Source organism: Accipiter gentilis, chromosome 26, assembly GCF_929443795.1.
Source record: "Accipiter gentilis chromosome 26, bAccGen1.1, whole genome shotgun sequence".
Lineage (NCBI taxonomy): Eukaryota > Metazoa > Chordata > Aves > Accipitriformes > Accipitridae > Astur > Astur gentilis.
In genome coordinates, this window is record NC_064905.1 from 13,000,741 (window position 1) to 13,018,830 (window position 18,090).

The window sequence follows — 18,090 nt, forward strand, 5'->3', positions numbered from 1 at the left end:
AGATTGCTTTAAAAATGGTAGCTAGAAGGAGCAGTGCCTGCTGCTTTTCCCATCATATTTTTTATGTGTGTTGTCTGACTAGGATAATGCGGGTTGATCTGATCATTCATATTTGACACATCTTGTTTTTTACGGCTCTTCTATGTGACGCCCCACGGTGAGGACTTCACAAGATGTAGTGACACTGAGATGTGAGAGCGGGGTACGAGTGCTAATGCTGTAAGTGGTGTACTTCAACAGCCTGTGTTTGGCTGGAGGAACTCTTATGGCAACTCCTCCGCAGAAATCCAGGGCAGAGAGCCTCCCTGGAAATGAGAGAGGTGTTCCTGGGGATCGGTGCCATAGCCTTTCAGCCGGTGTCTGGGAGAAATGTGTTTTGTGAGTCGGATTCTCAGTTTAAGGCCCAGCCCTGCAATTTTTTGCAGAGCTCCTCTGAGTCAACAAAGCACCCTCCTTCCCTTTAGGACATAAAAATCAGGATCAGACCCTCATTTGGAAAAGCAAGTAATAAACTGAGTAATATGACAAAGCACTCCAGTGGCACTGAGCATCTTGGCTGACCTTAATTACTGCTTCCCTGAAACTATACCATTGGAAGGAAGCAGACAGCAGTTTTGCTGCATACTGTCTACATGTCACTGCTTAGCCCTAAGAACAAAATACTCTCCTATGTTATTTTCCTATAGGTTTCTTCTTCATGGTTAATATTTAAATACCTTTTTTTAATCATTGCAGGGAGGGAAAGGTTCTTTCTTAAATGTGGAGAAATCTTGTAGCAAGCCTGACTAGGCGGAGATCTAGTTATGAGTGAGATGGCAGCAGTCTGCTGTGTCTTGGGAACATCAGTAGGGTAGGGAGCAGGCTATATCTCCACGGGTGGGTAGCGGTGCCCCTTTGCAGCTGTGTAACCAATGCAGAAAGAGAGTATCAGTAAGTGTTAATGGCATCTGGAGAACAAACATGGGCTGTGACATTTTGCCCTGGCGAAAAGCCACTGCTAGTAATTTGTGTGACATGGATTTTTAATGGTATTGCCTCTCTCCTTGATCTGTGTCCCCTCTGATGACTGCTTCAGCCACCTCCTCTAGAGAGGAGGAGCTTCCCAGTGATCTCTCCAGACTCCCTAAGAGCACAGCAGCCTCCTTTCATCCTGGGGGAAGCTGTGTTCCCAGACAGTGCCGCCTGTGTAGTGTGGATCATGTCCAGAAACTGATGAGCACAAGTCAGGTGTTGAACTCTTGCTTTGCCCCATGAATTTTCCATCAGTTTCGCTTCTGAGCTTTCTTGATTAATGGAAGCTTCGCCATTTTTCCGTGGTAGTACAGGTGGTGTTTGCCTCAAATGGTGTGCATGGCTGTGCAGGGAGGTTTCACCATGATTCAGAAGGACATGTTGCCTTTGGAAGAAGAATTAGTTATTAGTGCTGCACAGTTTACTCAGCCAGTGATGTTATTTCTGACCAGTATGTGATGAAGGGAGAATAAAACTTTCCAAGAAAAACTGAGTCTGTGGGAGGGTGAGTAGCTACCAGACAGCACAGAGCTCTGCACCTAGCAAAAAAAAGAGAAACGGCACAATTAACTGTCTGGCTAATTTTTTCTTCTTCTTCCTTAGGCTGGTGGAGATGAAGATGCTGGCAGGACTGTGTCTGAGCGCAGTCCTACAGCTGCTGACCATGTGTCGTGCCCGTTGTGTGATCAAGGCTTTCCAGCTACGGAGATCGAGCTGCATGCCATGTACTGCAACGGCATCGTGGGAGAGGAGGACGGTCCAGGTCTGCCAAGTGCTGCTTCTGTGTGTTTGCTCTTTGTGCTCATAGCCTTGTCCTGTTACTTGTGATCAGGTGCTGCAGTCTTGTCCGTCTTGGGGTTTTGGTGCGTGGCGTGGCATGTAGGAAGGTTTGTTCGCTCTGCCTTGTTCTGTCTCCAAGCTGGGCAGGAGAGTGTTATCGGAGGTTCCTGTATTTCCAGCATCGAGACATCTTCTCTCTGATCGACTTTGTAATTAATCGCATTATTAGTCCCTTGGAAAGTGTGTGAATATTACCCTAGGATCTAGCTCTAGGTGTTTCAAGCAGTGCTCGTAAGACGTGTTTGTTGTGTGTTTTGTTGAGGACCTGCAGAGAATCTGCCAGTGGTAGAAAATGGCAGACTCCTGAGCCACGCGTCCTTCAGGGCTCTCGAGAAGGGAGAATGTTCTGTACCGCTCCAAGTACGGCCTGCACTCTGCAATGAGTCTGACATTTGTATTTGCAAAAATGGCTTGTTCAGCTGCAAGGGATTGCAGAAAAGTTTCCCTCTTGTTCCTCTAAAATGGCAAAATGATGGCTATCGATCTGGGAGTTTGGATTTTTCTCCTTCATGTGAAGAGTGAGCCATAGAAGCACAGTTAGAATGCCTATATTAATCCTCTTTGCAGTCTTCTCCATATCAGTTTTCCATAGCCAACCTTTGTGGAGCTTAAGTGAACAAATATACCGGTTGGTTATCAACATATTGAATAAGTTATGTTTTAGCTGCTGCTTGAAATGTAAAGTCTGTGTTAGCACAATGTCAGGTAGTATCAAAGTAGTAGCTTGTAATAAGATTAACTTTTCAGGTTGTGAATATATAATTTTCAGTTACATACTGGGTTATTAAATGCAACCTAAATCTATGATGTTTAAGCAATTTGAGCAAATCAGAGCTAGTACAAGAACTGTAACTTCTGCGTTCCTCTAGCAGGAGGAAGTTTCACCATGTAATCTTAATGCAGAGTTGATACAGTTTTAAAATACAAGGTTCCTGTTATACTAAATCTTTGGGGATATGACATGGGTCCTGTCAAGATAATAGGAGCCAGAGTAGCAGCTGATACTGCTTGGTGCTTCATTTTGGTGGGGAGTTCTCTCTGCAGGCACAAACGAGCTACTAATGTGAAGCGTTCAGCTCAGGCAAATTGCAAATTATCACAGTTCCTCTCCCATCCTCAACACTGATAAAGGTCTTATCTGTGCTACAAAATGGAGCGGAATTTTTAGTATGCCTTTTAGCAAGAATGTCTTTGGCCCTGTGGTAATTGGGTCCCTGGTGTGGCTGGACTGTGAGTATATCCATTGATCCTGGGGAATCCTGACTGTGATCAGGAAAAGGCTTTGAATTCTTCAGCAGTGTGAGGGAATTTATTCTTTCCTTTGGTGTTGGCTTTCAGCAGGACGGAGTTCAAGGCTGGCCTCTCCACTCTGCTTCCAGACTGGTCTCCTTGGGGATGTTTGTAAGGGTAGTTATTTTGGAATTGCTACTCTGCTGTTCTGGCTTGTTCAGAACAATCCCCCTGTAAGAAAACTAGCCTGGAATAAAAGGGATTTTGGTCTACAATAATGGCTCTAAGCAGAGCAATGGTTTTGGGACAAAATCACAATAATTTGGGTTTTATATTGCCAGTTATTCTAGTATTTTCCCTGTAGAGACCAGGCTTTATTAGCCGTAACAGTCTGTGATGCCTGTGTTGTTTGCACCAGGACTCTTTGCAGGACCATGGGCTTCCTGGACTTGCAGCAGCACGTAACATGGGGCAGAATCCTGCCTGCTGCTGGGGCTCTGGCTTGCAGGGCACCTCATTCTGGTTCCCAGTGGCTGTGCAAAGGCAGCAGTCACCCGGAGAGGTCTCAGCTGATGGGCTGGTCAGTGGGATTTGGGTCGAATAGGAAGGGATGATGTTTAGCTCTGAGCAGAGGCCAGACAGTAACCTAGCACAGCTGTGCGGGTACAAAAGGACTCTGTTTCCAGGGCTGTTACCTTGGCATCCATCACTAGCACAAAATCCATAGGTAAAGCTAATGCATGGGGAGAAAAAAGAGGTGGAACAAATGCCAGCTCCTCTGTGGGTCCAGCAGCTGTTCTCTACTGCTGCAGCACTGTGTGCTCTTGGCTGGCTGCTGGCTTCCTCGAGAGCACAGCAACAGCCTTGTGCGAGAGAGAATCAAAGTTCTGCCCTCTAATCCATGTCCTGATCTGTTAAGAAAAGATGGCTTCAGTTTTCCTTTGGTGCGCTGGGTCAGGGGTTCCTGGTCTGTCTTTGGACTTATTAATTGGATTTACTCCTGATGTCTCTAGAATTGCAGATTATGCAGTCCTGCAGACTATAGCTGTCAGTGTTTTTCATTTTAAAATTACAAAAGGATGGGTTCTTGCTGGTTTTACTTCTCTTCTTCCCTCTTCTAATCATGCACCAAAGTCTTTCAGTATTATGTATCAGGAGGCCAGCTCAGTCTTGCTGATATTTAAGGACAGGTTTTCAAATGAGTTAGCTGGGCAAGATGAGTTACTTCTTCTACGTACGTACATGGTTGCCCTGGCTGGATGCCCAGACTACCACATACCTGGGCAGTATGAAAATCTGATCATGAATTTCCATTTTCCTGTGGTCTGAGTAAATAAAAAAAGAAGAGCCTGCTGTTGTGTTAGCTACTATACTAGGCTGGGGAAGGTTCAGGTCCTGGGTTTCCAGCTCAGTGACTGGTATTAATTCCAAGTGAAGAGTGGAGCTGTGGAAGTGCTATGCCAGCTCTCTCTTTCTTCATGCGCTCAGCTGAAGGGCTCGCTTGTGTGAGAGGGACTCTCTTCTGGAGACACCGCATCCAAGGCCTGTTGCTGCTGCCAATGCAGGAATCTGCTGGTCTCAGTCTGTTCTTCTTGCCATCCATCTATATGCTCCCAACCTCTCAATTCCCAAGTGAGCCCAGGAAGATGAGGATTTGGTATATCCCTTCCTCACAAAGCCTCAAATGCAACCTGATGCAGCTGTCTGTCTTCAGCAGCAGCACTGGTGCTGTTAAAAAGCTCCTGACATCAATAGAAGTGGCACTGATACAGCAGAAAGAGTAACAGAATGGGTGCAGAGGAAAGCGTCATCACTTCTGAGAAAGGACAAGATGCTGGCGAGCCTGCCACTAACAGGATCCTGCACAAAAAGTGGTACGGTTGGTAGTAAGGATGACGAGGAAGCTGGTGGGTCGAACTGCAGGTGGGTTGTGCAGTAAGGTGAGGAGCTTGGTTACTATGGCCTCTCAGCTTCACGTGCTGACCTGACCTAGCAGTTCCAGAAGGTGCCTGCGGTGGACGTGCTGATAGCGGGGCTGTGTTGGGGAGAATTTGCTCTTCTTCCCCAGGGTGTGAGCTGGAGCCAAGCAGACCAAGGATGACTTGTCAACCAGAAGAAATGCCGAGCCAGGGAAATGGTTGTTCTCAGGCTACAGAGCGTGTCTGACCCAGCAAAGAGCATTGCATCTGGGAGAGTTACAAGGCTCCTGTCACGCAGCGGGTCAGCACTGCGGTGGGGATTTTCCCTACCGCAAATGTTTTCCCAAATTCTGTACCCCCTTCTTGTGGGTGGCTGGTGTGTTTTGGCAGGGGTCATGCCTCACCAGCTGGCCCTGTTCTCTCTCCTGTGCCTCTGCTTCCAGCAGCACAGCTGGGGGTCTTCCCCTGGGCAGCTACAGAGCTGGTCCCAGACATCTCTAATGGGCCCATTATGCCAGATGTGTTCACTGCTTTTGGAAGAAAATAGCACTGATTAACACCTGAGCTGGTGCATGAGGCTTCTGAGATGGTGTTAAAGGAATATTAACAAGTGCACACTGATTTGGAGAGCAGCTTTCACCATGCTGTCAAACGCACATGTTAGTTGGGTTGTTGGGAGGCTGGATGGCCAGGGGGGCAGCCGTGGCTATCAGTCCTCTTAGTCAGGCTGCCACTTCGAATCTGGGCCAGGCTAAGTTAAAGAGAGACGTCTGCTTCAGTGCCTGTGAGAAATGAGCTGTTGGTATCAGTCATCGCCTACGAGACGATACCCACATCCTAGGAAACGTTCAAGCTTGTTTCTTCAGCATGGGTGTCTCCTGTCAGCCCCAACAGCTCTTGAGCATCTCACAGTGCATTTGCTGGTTGTGGCTGCAGATCAGTGATCGTTACTAAGGAAAAGGCTGTGTTGTATCAGCCTAATGGATAGATATTGGGGTTGCCTAACACTCTGGAAATGGGGTTTTGCTAAAACTGAAGGATTCCCTTTGTTCTGTACAAAATTTGTGTCCCCCTTTCTTTATCGCATATAATGTGCCAACAATAACAGGTTTGTCATGCCTATACTTTGGATTCGGACCTTTCTCCTAATGAGAGTATGGGAGGCAATGTTACCGGGCTGTAAAATAGCTCCCTGCATTGTCCCTTTAGCCAGCTTGCTCAAGAGTGCTTACTGTGACATGTGTTTTGGAGCTGGAGTCTTGAATGTCCCTGGTGAAGCAAGCTAAGCTATCTGATATGCTCCCTGAGGATCTTTGCTGGTGGCATGTCAACAGGAATACGCTGAGAGGAATTTGACTGAAAGAGACAGCGCTCCGATGTGTTCCCTGCAGATGCCTGGAGAGCAGGTTTGGAAGTGCTGCTTGGGCTTGCTGAAGGAACAGAAATTGTTGGACCCGTCATCAGCGTGCTGGTCAGCCAGGATCTCACTAGCTACCCACGTGTGTCGGAGCTGGCCCTTCTCTGCTGCCGCTGGAGAGCAGCACCACTGATGCTTAGCCCTGGTAGATATCTTCATCCAGAGGCCCCACAGAGCTGTATGTGGACAATAGTACAGATCACCCCTCATTCACATGGGCAGTGGAAAAAGCAGCGAGTGTAGGCTAATTGTTGTAACCTTCCCTTTCCAGCATGAGCTGTATCCCTCGCCAGCAAGGCTTGCCCTTCCTACCATATCTGCAGAAGGGCTGGTGCTTCTGCACAGCCCCCGCCTCAGCTCTCCTTCCTCCCAAGCTCACGGTTACCACACTCCCTCCCCTGCAGTAGGCATGGGTGCTTAGTTTGGCAGGGAGTAGTGCTGTGCTGCTGGAGCAGCTGTGTAACTCTTCTCCCAGGCTGTTGCGCTGCTGCATGTTGGCTTTAAAATCACTGTAAACTACGTATTGTTGATCCAGCTGTTTCTGGCAGAAGACAAGTTACAGTATGAAATGACTAGCTGGTCTCCGACTCCAGGGAAGGTAACTTCTTCAGTATGGCCCCAGAAGAAAGAATTGGCCAGCTACCTCTTCTGGAGGAAAGAAGACCATGCCCATCCCAGTCTAGTATTTCTTTGCCTCTACCATCACTTCTGCTGCAGCCTTGAATGGAAGCAATTGAAATTTGTTGCATTTGGACATGGTGTAGGGATGCTTTTAGGGTGGATGGCAGGTAACCTTTTCTGTTTTTTTTCTCCAGTGCTCACCCGGCGTCAGAGAGAAGCAAGAAGTAAAGCTGCCAGTGGTGAAAGCGGCTCAACATCCTTAGACATTGACAAGTAAGTAGGTATGCTTGCTCTTCCAAGACTGTTTCTGTGCTTCCATTCTAGCTTGCCTGTGGATGTCTTTACTCCTCTATAAATGCTGGCTGTTGGCCTTATAGCAGTGTTTCCCTAAGAAATTGCCTTCCCTCGGTGCCTTTTGTTGTAGTGCTGGCTATGTTTAAACTGAAGCAAGAGGAATTTGCTGTTCTCAGATTGTTTATTTTTGCACTAATTTCCTTTCAGTCCAATCCATGGCGGGTCAGGGATGCGTGGTCTCTGGCTGCTGTGGGGGGAGCTGTAGCTAAAATGGTGCTAACTCAGCCAGTTTTTAATGGGAGATTTGAGGTTGGTAACCCTGGGAAAAGAAGAGGCTAGGACAGGGAGGTTGTCAACATGGCACCTGTAGTGATATTCTTAATTAAATTAGACTTTCAGAATAGCAGTGGCTTTGTTTAATCTCTTCCCATGCAGCCCCTCCTCCTGCCACCCACACAAAGCATCATAAGAGAGGATCTGACAGTAAAATCCCTGCTATGGAAGCAATTTTGCTGTTACAAACAGTGGATGGCAACATCACTAATGGAATTAGGCTAATTATAGAGAGGACAGCTTCTGTTTAGACACATTATCTGGGTAATCAGCACTGACTGGAAAGAAAATACGGGAAAAGTACTGCAGAGTTTTGCTTGATGGGGTCTCTCCATACAGCATTTTAGAGCCTGGGGTGAGTTTTACTAGGCGAGTACTGCTTATCAAACTGAACACAGTGCTGTTGGGGCTGGTCCCTGGGGGCTCGTCTCTTCTTGGAGATGGTTCATTCCTGAATAGCTCCCCGGGTGGATGCTCCCCTCCTGAAGAACCGGTGCCCTCTTCTGCATGGTTCAGTCCCTGACAAGAGCTGGTGTGGAAGCAAGTGTAGCTGTGTAAATCCATGCCTGACCTTCATCTCCTTTCACCCAAGATAATTTTCTTTCCAAGCATGCTTAGTTGTCCTGTGTGAGCCTGGGCATCTTCTACACAAATGAGGGGGTTTGAGGAACACACTGTGCCAGGCCCCCAGCAGGAGCGCGTGCTCTGCATTCCTTTCCCGATATGGCATGATGTAAAATGGAGACAGTGCAGAGAAAGACTTGATTTACTAGTCAGACAAGTTCATCCAGCCCTGGTAAAATGTCTCTCTGATTTAACACACTTGGTTTGCTTTTCAGGCAGAATTCAGCTCCCCTTTGCAAAGCCCTCGCACTTCATTTCTGTGGATTTTGACAGGGTGCTTTATGTCTGGGGAGAAATCAGTGGTGTTTGAGATAGTTAGATGAGCAGATTTGATTATCATCCCGCTGCTGCAGCAGCAGGATACAGAGGAACAGGCGGGAAAAACTGATAATCACTCAGTCTTTGCGATTGGTGCCCGCCTGACCCCACTGAGCGAGACCCGATCTGGTGACATGTCTTCTCCGTGGCATGGCCTGGAGGAGGAAAGTCACTGCTGGTGGCTGGGAGCCCAGTGCAGGGCAAATCCTAATGCAGTGCTCTGTCCTTTGCTGCCTGGCAGGTGTGAGAAGTGCTACCTCTGTAAGTCACTGGTGCCACTGCTGCAGTATCAGAGGCACGTGGACAGCTGCCTTCAGGCTGCTAGGCAAGCTCAGGGAACCAGGAGGCTGCGAAGTGCCAAGGTGAGGGGCAACCCTGCAGACCATCTCCTTTGCTTTGCGCTGGGTTTGGGGCTGGGTTGGCAGCAGGAGCTGTTGCCCTGGTTGACGGGATGAGCTGACCTGGTGTAGGATTGCCTGTCCCTGTGGGCCGCCATGGCCAGAGAACTCGTTGCCCTCCTTCCCACGACGCTCTGCAAGAGCATGGACCAGTCCCAGAGGTGAGCTAATCCAGCAGAGCTGCCAGTAACCTCTCCAGCAGGCAGGCAGCCAGGGCTGTCCCACTGCCAGACAGCGTGCCTCAGTCCTGCAGGCTTCCTCGGCTGAATATAGATGGAGTGGAGGGGTAGTATCAGGGTGACAAGTGCATCTGACTCTCTCCACAAGCCCTTTCCCATGGGAGGGCTTCAGAGCTGGAGCAGAGAGAACTGCTCAGTGCTGGGAGCAAACCGCAGCATCCCAGGAGAAATGTGGGGGAGCGAGTGTGGTGGTGTGCTGGGTGTGGGGGATGCATCTTGCTAGAGGAGGTGGGAGGCAGGAGTGTGGGTAGCAGCTGGCTCACAGTCAGGTCGCCAGGTGTTTGCCCCCATGGTACTTCTTCCTGCTTGTGGCAGTCCTGGGGGAGCACAGAGAGGGTCCTCCCAGGCCTTCCTGCTGGTTCCTGCAGGCAAAGCCCTAGTGCTGCAGCTTTGCCTGCGTTCAGAAATGTGATTCTCAGCATGAAGATGCAACATGATGTCTTAGTTTCGTATAATCCCTTAAATCCATCACAGGCCTCAGCCCTTGGGGATTCAGATGCAAATGATGAGATTTCTGGTTGATGATTTTGGCTGGGATACAGCCAAGTGCTGCGTGGTTCAGAGTACTGCAGGGTACGGCTGCTCCTGCATGTGACTGGCTCCGTGGGAACTGTTTGACTCTGTCCCTGTGCCCCACAGCCAGCTGGCGTGCAGGGTCCTGCACGCAGGCACAGACACAGGGCATGGGGGAAAGGTGCTGGCACCAGGTGGCTCTTTGGGATGGCTCTGCAAGGCTTTGTGTTTCCTCTGGCCCTGCCTTGTCCGGAGGTGGCAGCTCAAGTGGCAGCTCACCAGGGGAGCAGGTCATGCCTAATTAGGCATGGGCTGGCCCGTTGCAAAGCTTCCTAGTGGCACTCTTGGGCTTGCGGGTTCCTGCCACGGTCTGTTTTGGGGTGCTTTGCAGCTCCATTCTGCAGCTGGGATGCCAGTGCCTTCTAGAGCAGTTCTGGGGGTAGGAAGCAGCCAGCAGAGGAGACTTTGCTGGGCCAGAAAAGCTCAAAGCAGCCAGGCTAAGTGGTCTTCCCTTAGCCTGGGTGACCAACATGGCTGCATCTTCCCGGGAGCTGAGAGGGGACACAAGATGTGTGTTCCTCATCTGGCTGTGCTCTGGAAAAAGGCCCTTGTCTCCAGCACCAAGCCCCCTGTACCTTCAGACAGAGCCGGATGGAGCCTGCCCTCGGAGGCACAGTGCTGGGGGATGTCATTTCTCTGTCACAGCCCCGTGCTCACTGGCTGGCCTTGGGGGTGGCTTCCTGCACCGTGGCCTCCCTCTTTACTGGGATCTGCTTGATTAACTTCTCTCAGCTGCCTCTGCTTGGGCACCAGTCAGGCTGGGCAGAGGGCATTGCCCTTCCCGTTGGCAGCTGGCCATGCTCAGCTGGAGGCTCTTGGAAATGCAGTGTTCCCTCTTGCGCCCAGCCTGACCCAGTGGGATGAGGGAACGTGTGGCCACAGGGCCACCCTGGCTATGGGGTCTCCTGACAGCAGCACTGTGACAGTGGTTCTCCTCTCCTTGGCAGGACGTTGGAAGGCAGGAGAGGGGACTCCTCAGGATGCTGGAGCTCTCGGAGAGCAAGTCTGCAGGTGGGAAGCTGCTTTCTGTGCCTGCCTGGCTGGGTCAGGGCTGCCCTTTCCCAGCTCTCCCCTTACAGTCCTGGCTTGGCCTAGGTTGTGCTGGGATGGCCAATTCCCCCTGAAGAAGGGGTCTGTTCTTGAGTAGAGCAGGAGGCTGTGGGCTTAGCTGGCTGTTGGCACGCCCCAGCTGGCTGCACACATCCCTGCCTGTGCTCAGTGGACCTGTGCCAGCACCCAGAGCCCTTGCAGGGGTAGGGGTGTGCTCTGAGCCATTGCACCAAGAGTTGCCCAGCTTTCTGGGGGGGGACAGACACGCTGCTGTCCCTGCCTGCACACCAATGCTTCCCTCCATGGATCCAAGGACAGGAGGAGATGGGGAGAAATGCTCTCAGCAGCACCCTCCTCCCCTTGCCCATGGCTCACTCTGGAGGGTGGCCAGGCAGGGCTGACGTGTGCTCTTGTTGCAGGTGCTGATGCGGGGACCCCCCTCACTGGAGTAGGAGACCAGCAGTCCCCTCCCACACTTTCAGCCAGAGCCAGGGAGCCGGTGACAGGCAGCTACAGCTCCCTTCGGCACCTTCCTTTCGGCGTCTCCCCTGCAGAACCCAGCATCTCCTCAGAAGCCACGGACTGCATGGTGGACTCGGAGCCACATGTGGCTCTTCACTTGGGCAGCCAGCAGTCGACCAAAGGCTGCCGCCGGAGAAGGCGCAAGTTCTGAAGCCAGGGGTCCAGCAGGTCCCCCCATCAGCTCCCTGCACTCTGGCGAGGGTCTGCGCGGCACTGTACCCCTGCTTCACCTGCAGCCTTGTTCTTTCTAACCCCCCTCCCCCTTTTATATGTTTTCTACGACCTGTGCAGGGAGCGCCGGGTGGAGAAGTGACTGTGTGTTTTATAGGTGCCTGTGCAGCTTTGCTCTCTGTTAAAGAAATGGAAATATATTTATGTATGTTTTTATGAAACTGCAGCAATACAGAGGAGCTGTGCCGTCTTTCTCTGGGGAAAGGGAGGCACCAGAGGGAGGAGAGGAGGTCCAAAATCACACTGCCCCGGGCCTGCCCTTGGGCTCTCGGGGGGAATAGGAGCTGGAGGACCCCCGTGGGCAGGGGGCTGCGGTGCCCGATGCTCCGTGGAAATGACTTTCCCATCTGGGAGCAGCGGCGGGCGCCTTGATGCTGGCGGCCAGCGGATGCAGAAACCAGTGGAGCCACCACCGCGGTGTCCCCGTGTCCTTGGTGTCGTCCGTGCCCGCCGGCTGTGCTGCCGTGGGCCGGGTCCCTGCGGCAGGGAGGCCCCTGCCGGCCCCCCCCCCCCCCCCCCCGCTCCCCGGGAGCATCCTTGCCCTGCCGCGAAGCCCCTCATGGGGATCGGGGTGCGGACGGGAGCTCATCGCTGTGCTGCTTAATTAATGGGACGAGCTGACACGGCGCTAATTAAAATGCGGCCTCAAATTTAAAAGCGCCAATAGGGAGCGAGGGCGGTGCTGTCCGGCTCGGGGGATCGCGGGCGAGCGGCCCCTCCCGCGGGTGGTGCCCCGAGGCGGTGCGCGCGGGGCCGCCCATTGGCCACGGCTGGGCCAGCGGCGCGGCGGGCCGGCCAATGGCGTGGCGGGGAGCCCGCGGGCGCTGCTTCTGTTGCTAGGGCAACGGCGGCGGCGTTGGCAACGGTCGCCCCCCCGCCGCCACCGGACGCCCCCGCCGCCACCGGCCCCGCAGCCATGGCCAGCCCCGAGCGCCGAGGCTCCCAGCCCCAGTCCGGTCGTTACGGCAGGGCGGCGAGGGCCTCCCGGGAGCAGAGCCCCGCCGTCCCCGGCTCGGACAGCCTCCCCCGACGGGGTCTGGCCCCGGAGGAGCGGGGCCGCCCGGCCCTGAACCGGTGAGGGGCTCCGGCCCGGCGGCGGCCGAGCGAAAGTCAAGGCGCGGGGAGGCCGCGGTCGGGGCCGGGGATGGGGCTGAGCAGGCTCCCCCTGTCCCCCCCCCCGCCCCGGGGTGTTGTAGCCCCCCCGGGCAGGGGAGAGACCAGCCTCCGGCCTCTTGCAGGTGGAGGGGAGACCCGGGCAGGGCGAGGCAGGGGCAGCCCCCTTCTCCCCCGGCCCCCGAGGACAGCCCCGGCACCATCGCCATCGTGGGGCACAGCTGCCCCCTCTACCCCCGGCTGCTGGGTCGCGATTGCAGTGCAAGGACACTGCAAAGCGCCGATGTTGTTGACACCGTGGCCCCGTGGAGAAGGGATGCAGAGGGGAGGTGGGAGGCAGAGCCTGGGACGGGCCCCCCCAGCCCCACTCGTGTGCTTGGGCGTGGGCAGGCGCGTGTCCTGTCCTCCTGCGGGCCGGGACTCAGCGGATGACGCGCCGCCTCCCTCCACGCAGGTCCCCAGTGGGCCATCACCGGAACGATGGTCCCGCCTGTGCACCGGTAAGGCCCTTCCCTGCCCCGCGCCCAGCGAGAGGCATTCCCTGCCCTTCAGACCTGCCCTAACGAGCCGTCCCCAGGTACAACGAGCCCTGCTGGCACTCACCATCCCGCTGGAGGCACTGCAGGCGGTGAAGGACCGCATGCTCCAGGCCATGCGCAAGGGGCTGAGCCGCCAGACGCACGCACAGGCCAACGTGCGGATGCTGCCCACCTACATCTGTTCCACGCCCGATGGCACCGGTAAGGCAGCCCAGCCTGGGGACGTGCTGCTCTGCTACCTGCAGCCCTGCCTGCCTTGCTGGATGTGGCCCCGGGGGTGCTGGGGAAGGGTGCACTGGTCTCCAGTCAGTTACTGGGTCCATAAGCTACCCTTGTGCTGCCTCTGCCAGTCCTCTGGGCAGGGGCAGAGGCCAGGAGCTGATTCCCTTGGCCTCTGCAGTAGTCTCAGGCTCTCAGGAGCCTCCCCAGTGGGTGAGTGACTGTCCCTGGGACAGGGTAAGGAGCAGATTTTGGGGGATCTGCCACAGGGCGGGTCTCTGCCTGACACTGCCTCTGCTACCCTGTAGAGAAGGGCGACATACTGGTGGTAGAGCTGTGCCAGAGCCACGTTCGGACCCTGCGGGTGACCCTCCTGGGCGACGGGAACCAGAGCCCACAAGTGACATACAAGATCTTCGACATGCCAGGAGACATCATACAGGGCAAGGGGGAAGCGGTATGAGGAGGCCAGGGGCAGAGAGTGGCTGGTGCTGGGCTGCCCAGCACCACAGAGGCTCAGCAGGGCTCCAGGCCAGTGCTGGGGCTCTGGGCTGCCTCCTGCAGCCTGGGTGCTGGGTAATGGGGAGCAGCTGGCCACCCCCGACCATGCCTTTGCAGCTCTTTGACTTCATTGCACAATGCGTGCGGCAATTCCTGGCTGGCATCAGCAGCCCCCAGCATCGCCTCCCCTTGGGCTTCGTCTTCCCCTTCAGCTGCAGACAGACGCAGCTGGACAAGGTGAATGGGACAGCCCCGTCCCGGGGCTGTAGCTGCCTCCTCCCCTGCACATCAGTGGTGGGGAGTGGAGCCAGCCCGGTGCCTGAGGCCAATGGCTTGGCCACATGCTCTCCCCAGGCCGAACTCATCTCCTGGTCCAAGGGCTTCAGCTGCAGTGACGTGGAGGGGAAGGATGTTGTGCAGTTGCTGCAGTCGGCCATCAAGAAGCAGGAGGTGGGGGGCTGTGAGGTGGGGGTGTCTGGCTGGGGGCTGCCCCGTGGAGCAGCTGATGATGCTCACGCTTTGTCCCTGGCCAGCTCCACCACGTGGATGTCGTTGCTCTGATGAACGACACTGTGGGCACCATGATGACCTGCAGCATGAGGGGGGAACCCTGTGAGGTTGCCTTGATTGTGGGTGAGCAGTGGGCACCCTGTGTGCCTGGGGAGGGTGCTGGGGTGGGAGGGGCTGTGCCAGTGCTCACCCCCATCACTCTGTGCAGGCACGGGCACCAACAGCTGCTTCATGGCTGAGGCACAGCTGGTGGAGATGGCGGAGGAGATCAGTGGGCAGATGTGTGTCAACACTGAGTGGGGCTGCTTTGGGGACGATGGCACCCTGAGCGACATCCTGACTCCCTACGACCAGCATGTGGACCAGGAATCCTCCAACCCCGGGGAGAAGAGGTGCACCCACCCCCCCAGAGAGGGCAGGGTCCCTGGGACTCCCCATCCATCCCTGAGCATGTTAGGCCCCACCATCAGGAGCACACGGCCCCCTGTGATGCTCCTGGGTGCTCTCAAAGGGCCAAGGGGTACCAGGGAGGGACAACTGACTCCAGCTCGGGTTTCGTGCAGGTTTGAGAAGCTGGTGGGCAGCCTGTACCTGGGGGAGATCGTCCGGCATGTGCTAACCGCCCTGGTCGCTGAGAAAGTACTCTTCACTGGGAGAAGTGTTGCCATCCTGAGGACCAAGGATGTGCTCAAGACCCAGCAGGTCCTGGAGATCATCAAGTGAGTGGGGACCAGGAGCTGCCACAGGTGGGAGGAAGGGGGGGTGACAGGTGGGTGCCTGCGGCTGCAAGCCGGTAGCCCCCTAAGCCGGTGCTGTGCTCTCCCTTGCAGCAATGAGGAAGGCATGGCCAAGGCAAGGAGGGTTCTGGAGGCTCTGGGGCTGCAGCCGAGTGAGCAGGATTGCTGCCGGGTGCAGCAGATCTGCCGGGCGGTGGTGAGCCGCGCCGCCGCGCTCTGCGCTGCTGGGCTGGCTGCCATCCTCAGCCACATGTGCCAAAGCCGGGAGCTGGAGCGGCTGGTGGTCAACGTGGGGGTGGATGGCGAATTGTACCGGGGCTACACCAGGTGAGGAGGGATACGGGGCTCCTGGTGTTGTCCCACCCCAGAGGAATGCCTCACACCCAGCCCTCACCATCTTCTTTCTCCGGCAGGTTTGGGGAGATCCTGCAGAGCGTGACAGGGCTGCTGGCTCCCGAGTGCATGGCCACACTCCTGCCCTCGGTGGATGGGACCGGGCAGGGGGCAGCCGTGGTGACAGCAGTGGCTTTGCGCCTGGCAGCCCAGCGCCGCGAAGTGGACCAACTGCTGGCCCCGTTGCGGCTCAGCCGCACTGACCTGGAGCGCGTCCAGGCGCTGATGAGGCGGGAGATGGAGCTGGGGCTGGGCTTGGAGAGCCATGCCAATGCCTCCGTCCGCATGCTACCCACCTACGTCCGTGGCACACCTGATGGCACCGGTGAGGGCCGGGGGCCTGGGGAATAGGGCTTCTGGGGAGGCTGTGGCTGCCGCTGATGCCCCGTGCTGGCTCCCCACAGAGCGAGGCGAATTCCTGGCATTGGACCTGGGGGGAACCAATTTCCGGGTGCTGGTGGTACGCGTGGCGCAGGACGGCATCCGCATGGCCAGTGAGATCTACGTCATCCCGACCGCTGTCATGCAGGGCACTGGCGAGGCGGTGAGTCCAAGGACCCGTGGCCAAGGGATGGGGCCAAGGGGTAGGAATTGTCTCCCCCGCCTTGCTGCCCACAGGCCTGGTATGGGGCTGGGAGAGTGTCCGCAGCATTGCCCCAGCCTGGCCCCTGCTGACCACGGCCACTTTCTGCAGCTCTTCAACCACATCATCGAGTGCATCATGGACTTTCAGCTGAAGCAGGACCTGATGGAGCAGGTCCTGCCACTCGGCTTCACTTTCTCCTTCCCCTGCCAGCAGCTGGGCCTGGATAAGGTGAGAGGGTGGCTCTGGCCCCAGGGGAGTGGGGAGGGCCCCAGGGTGTGAGGCAGCTGCCTGGCCCCTGCTCCTGCTTCTCTTCCAGGCAGTGCTGCTGAGCTGGACCAAAGGCTTCAGCGCCTCTGGCTGTGTGGGGCAGGATGTGGTCCAGCTGCTGCGGGAGGCTGCCCAGCGCAAACAGGTAGGGAAAGGCTGGGGGTCCATCCCCTGTCCCCGGGGTACCACCCTGCACCCAGGCGGCGCCAGCACCAGGAGCCAGCTGGGTGCCACTAAGCTGCATGTGTCCCCATCTCCGGTTTGGCAGCACTTAGGGCTGAAGGTGGTGGCTGTGGTCAATGACACGGTGGGAACCATGATGTCCTGTGGCTATGATGACCCCAAATGTGAAATCGGCCTCATTGTGGGTGAGGAGCACCTATGCACCCAGGGGGTCTCCCATTCCCTCACTACCATCCCAGCCCACGTGGCATGGCCACGGGGTGCCAGGCAGCTCTGCCCGGGATGTGGTGGGGGTGACACCAGTGTGGGGCCCACAGGGACTGGAACCAATGCCTGCTACATGGAGGAAATGCGGAATGTCGGCACCGTGGAGGGGGAGCAGGGCCGCATGTGCATCAACATGGAATGGGGGGCCTTTGGGGACAACGGCTGCCTGGACGACTTCTTCACTGACTTTGACCGCCTGGTGGATGAGAAAACAATCAATGCGGGCAAGCAGAGGTGGGCAAGGGCCCTGGGGCAGGGAGGGGGCCGGGTGGGGGGGCAGCTGTGCCCAGCTAAGGCTGTGCCTGGGGCAGGTTTGAGAAGCTCATCAGCGGCATGTACCTCGGTGAGATTGTGCGCCACATCCTGCTGGCACTGGTGGAGAAACAGCTCCTGTTCCGTGGCAAGCCCTGCCCCAAGCTCCAGACCAGAGACATCTTCCAGACCAAGTTCCTCTCCACCATCGAGATGTGAGTGCTGGGCTCCAGTGGGTTCACTTAGCCCAGGGTGGGAGGTGTGAAGCCAGAGCCCTAAGAGGGGGGCTACGCTACACTGATGGGGCACAGACAGGGTGATGCCACCTCCAGCCCATGGGATGGGGACGGTGATGGGGACAGTGGTGCTAACAGTGCCCCTGGTCTGGGGCAGCGACGGGCTGGCCCTGCGGCAGGTACGGGCCATCCTGCAGGACCTGGAGCTCCAGGCCAGCTTTGAGGACAGCCTGCTGGTGCAGAAGGTGTGCCAGACTGTGTCGCTGCGGGCAGCCCAACTCTGTGCCGCCGGCCTGGCCGCCGTGGTGGAGAAGATGCGGGAGAACCGGGGCTTGGCCCAGCTGGCTGTCACAGTGGGAGTGGATGGCACTTTGTACAAGATGCACCCGCGGTGAGTGGGGCTGGGGGTGGCAGGCGCCCACCGGGGACCCTTGCCCTACAGCAGGGGTCCAGGCGGGGAGGGGGGCACCAGCCCTCACCCTCCCCTCCTGTCCTCCCCAGCTTCTCCCAGCACCTCCAGCAGATGCTGCGGGACCTGGCACCCAACTGCACCGTCACCTTCCTGCAGTCAGAGGACGGCTCGGGGAAAGGGGCTGCGCTCGTGGCGGCTGTGGCGTGCCGCGGGGCCGAGCCCTGAGGACGGCCACCACTGCCACCCCAATAAAGG

General features: G+C 56.1%; 2 protein-coding genes across 11 annotated transcripts in view; both read left to right on the forward strand.

Annotated features, from left to right (window-relative positions):
• UIMC1 (ubiquitin interaction motif containing 1) overlaps positions 1-11,794 on the forward strand; it is a 39,195-nt gene extending 27,401 nt beyond the window's left edge. For 5 of the 10 annotated variants that reach the window (XM_049829302.1, XM_049829303.1, XM_049829299.1 and 2 more), the window contains 5 exons: positions 1,615-1,774; positions 7,233-7,311; positions 8,849-8,969; positions 10,765-10,828; positions 11,287-11,794. In XM_049829302.1, the coding sequence (XP_049685259.1) occupies positions 1,615-1,774; positions 7,233-7,311; positions 8,849-8,969; positions 10,765-10,828; positions 11,287-11,540 (678 nt within the window). In that variant the 3' untranslated portion in view covers positions 11,541-11,794. Of the gene's footprint in view, positions 1-1,614; positions 1,775-4,759; positions 5,302-6,209; positions 6,407-7,232; positions 7,320-8,848; positions 8,970-10,764; positions 10,829-11,286 lie in introns of those variants that run through there. The other 5 variants (XR_007509677.1, XR_007509676.1, XM_049829305.1 and 2 more) reach the window with 5 other exon arrangements.
• Positions 11,795-11,954: 160 nt separating this feature from the next.
• HK3 (hexokinase 3) lies at positions 11,955-18,060 on the forward strand. Its single transcript, XM_049829098.1, has 21 exons — positions 11,955-12,084; positions 12,400-12,564; positions 12,622-12,694; positions 12,859-13,062; positions 13,124-13,473; positions 13,800-13,948; positions 14,110-14,229; positions 14,347-14,442; positions 14,526-14,625; positions 14,711-14,894; positions 15,066-15,221; positions 15,333-15,566; positions 15,653-15,957; positions 16,037-16,176; positions 16,327-16,446; positions 16,535-16,630; positions 16,754-16,853; positions 16,986-17,169; positions 17,247-17,402; positions 17,581-17,814; positions 17,925-18,060. Exons 1-21 carry the CDS (start codon positions 11,955-11,957, stop codon positions 18,058-18,060), a joined length of 3,432 nt encoding a protein of 1,143 aa, XP_049685055.1.
• The last annotated feature ends 30 nt before the right edge of the window (positions 18,061-18,090 follow it).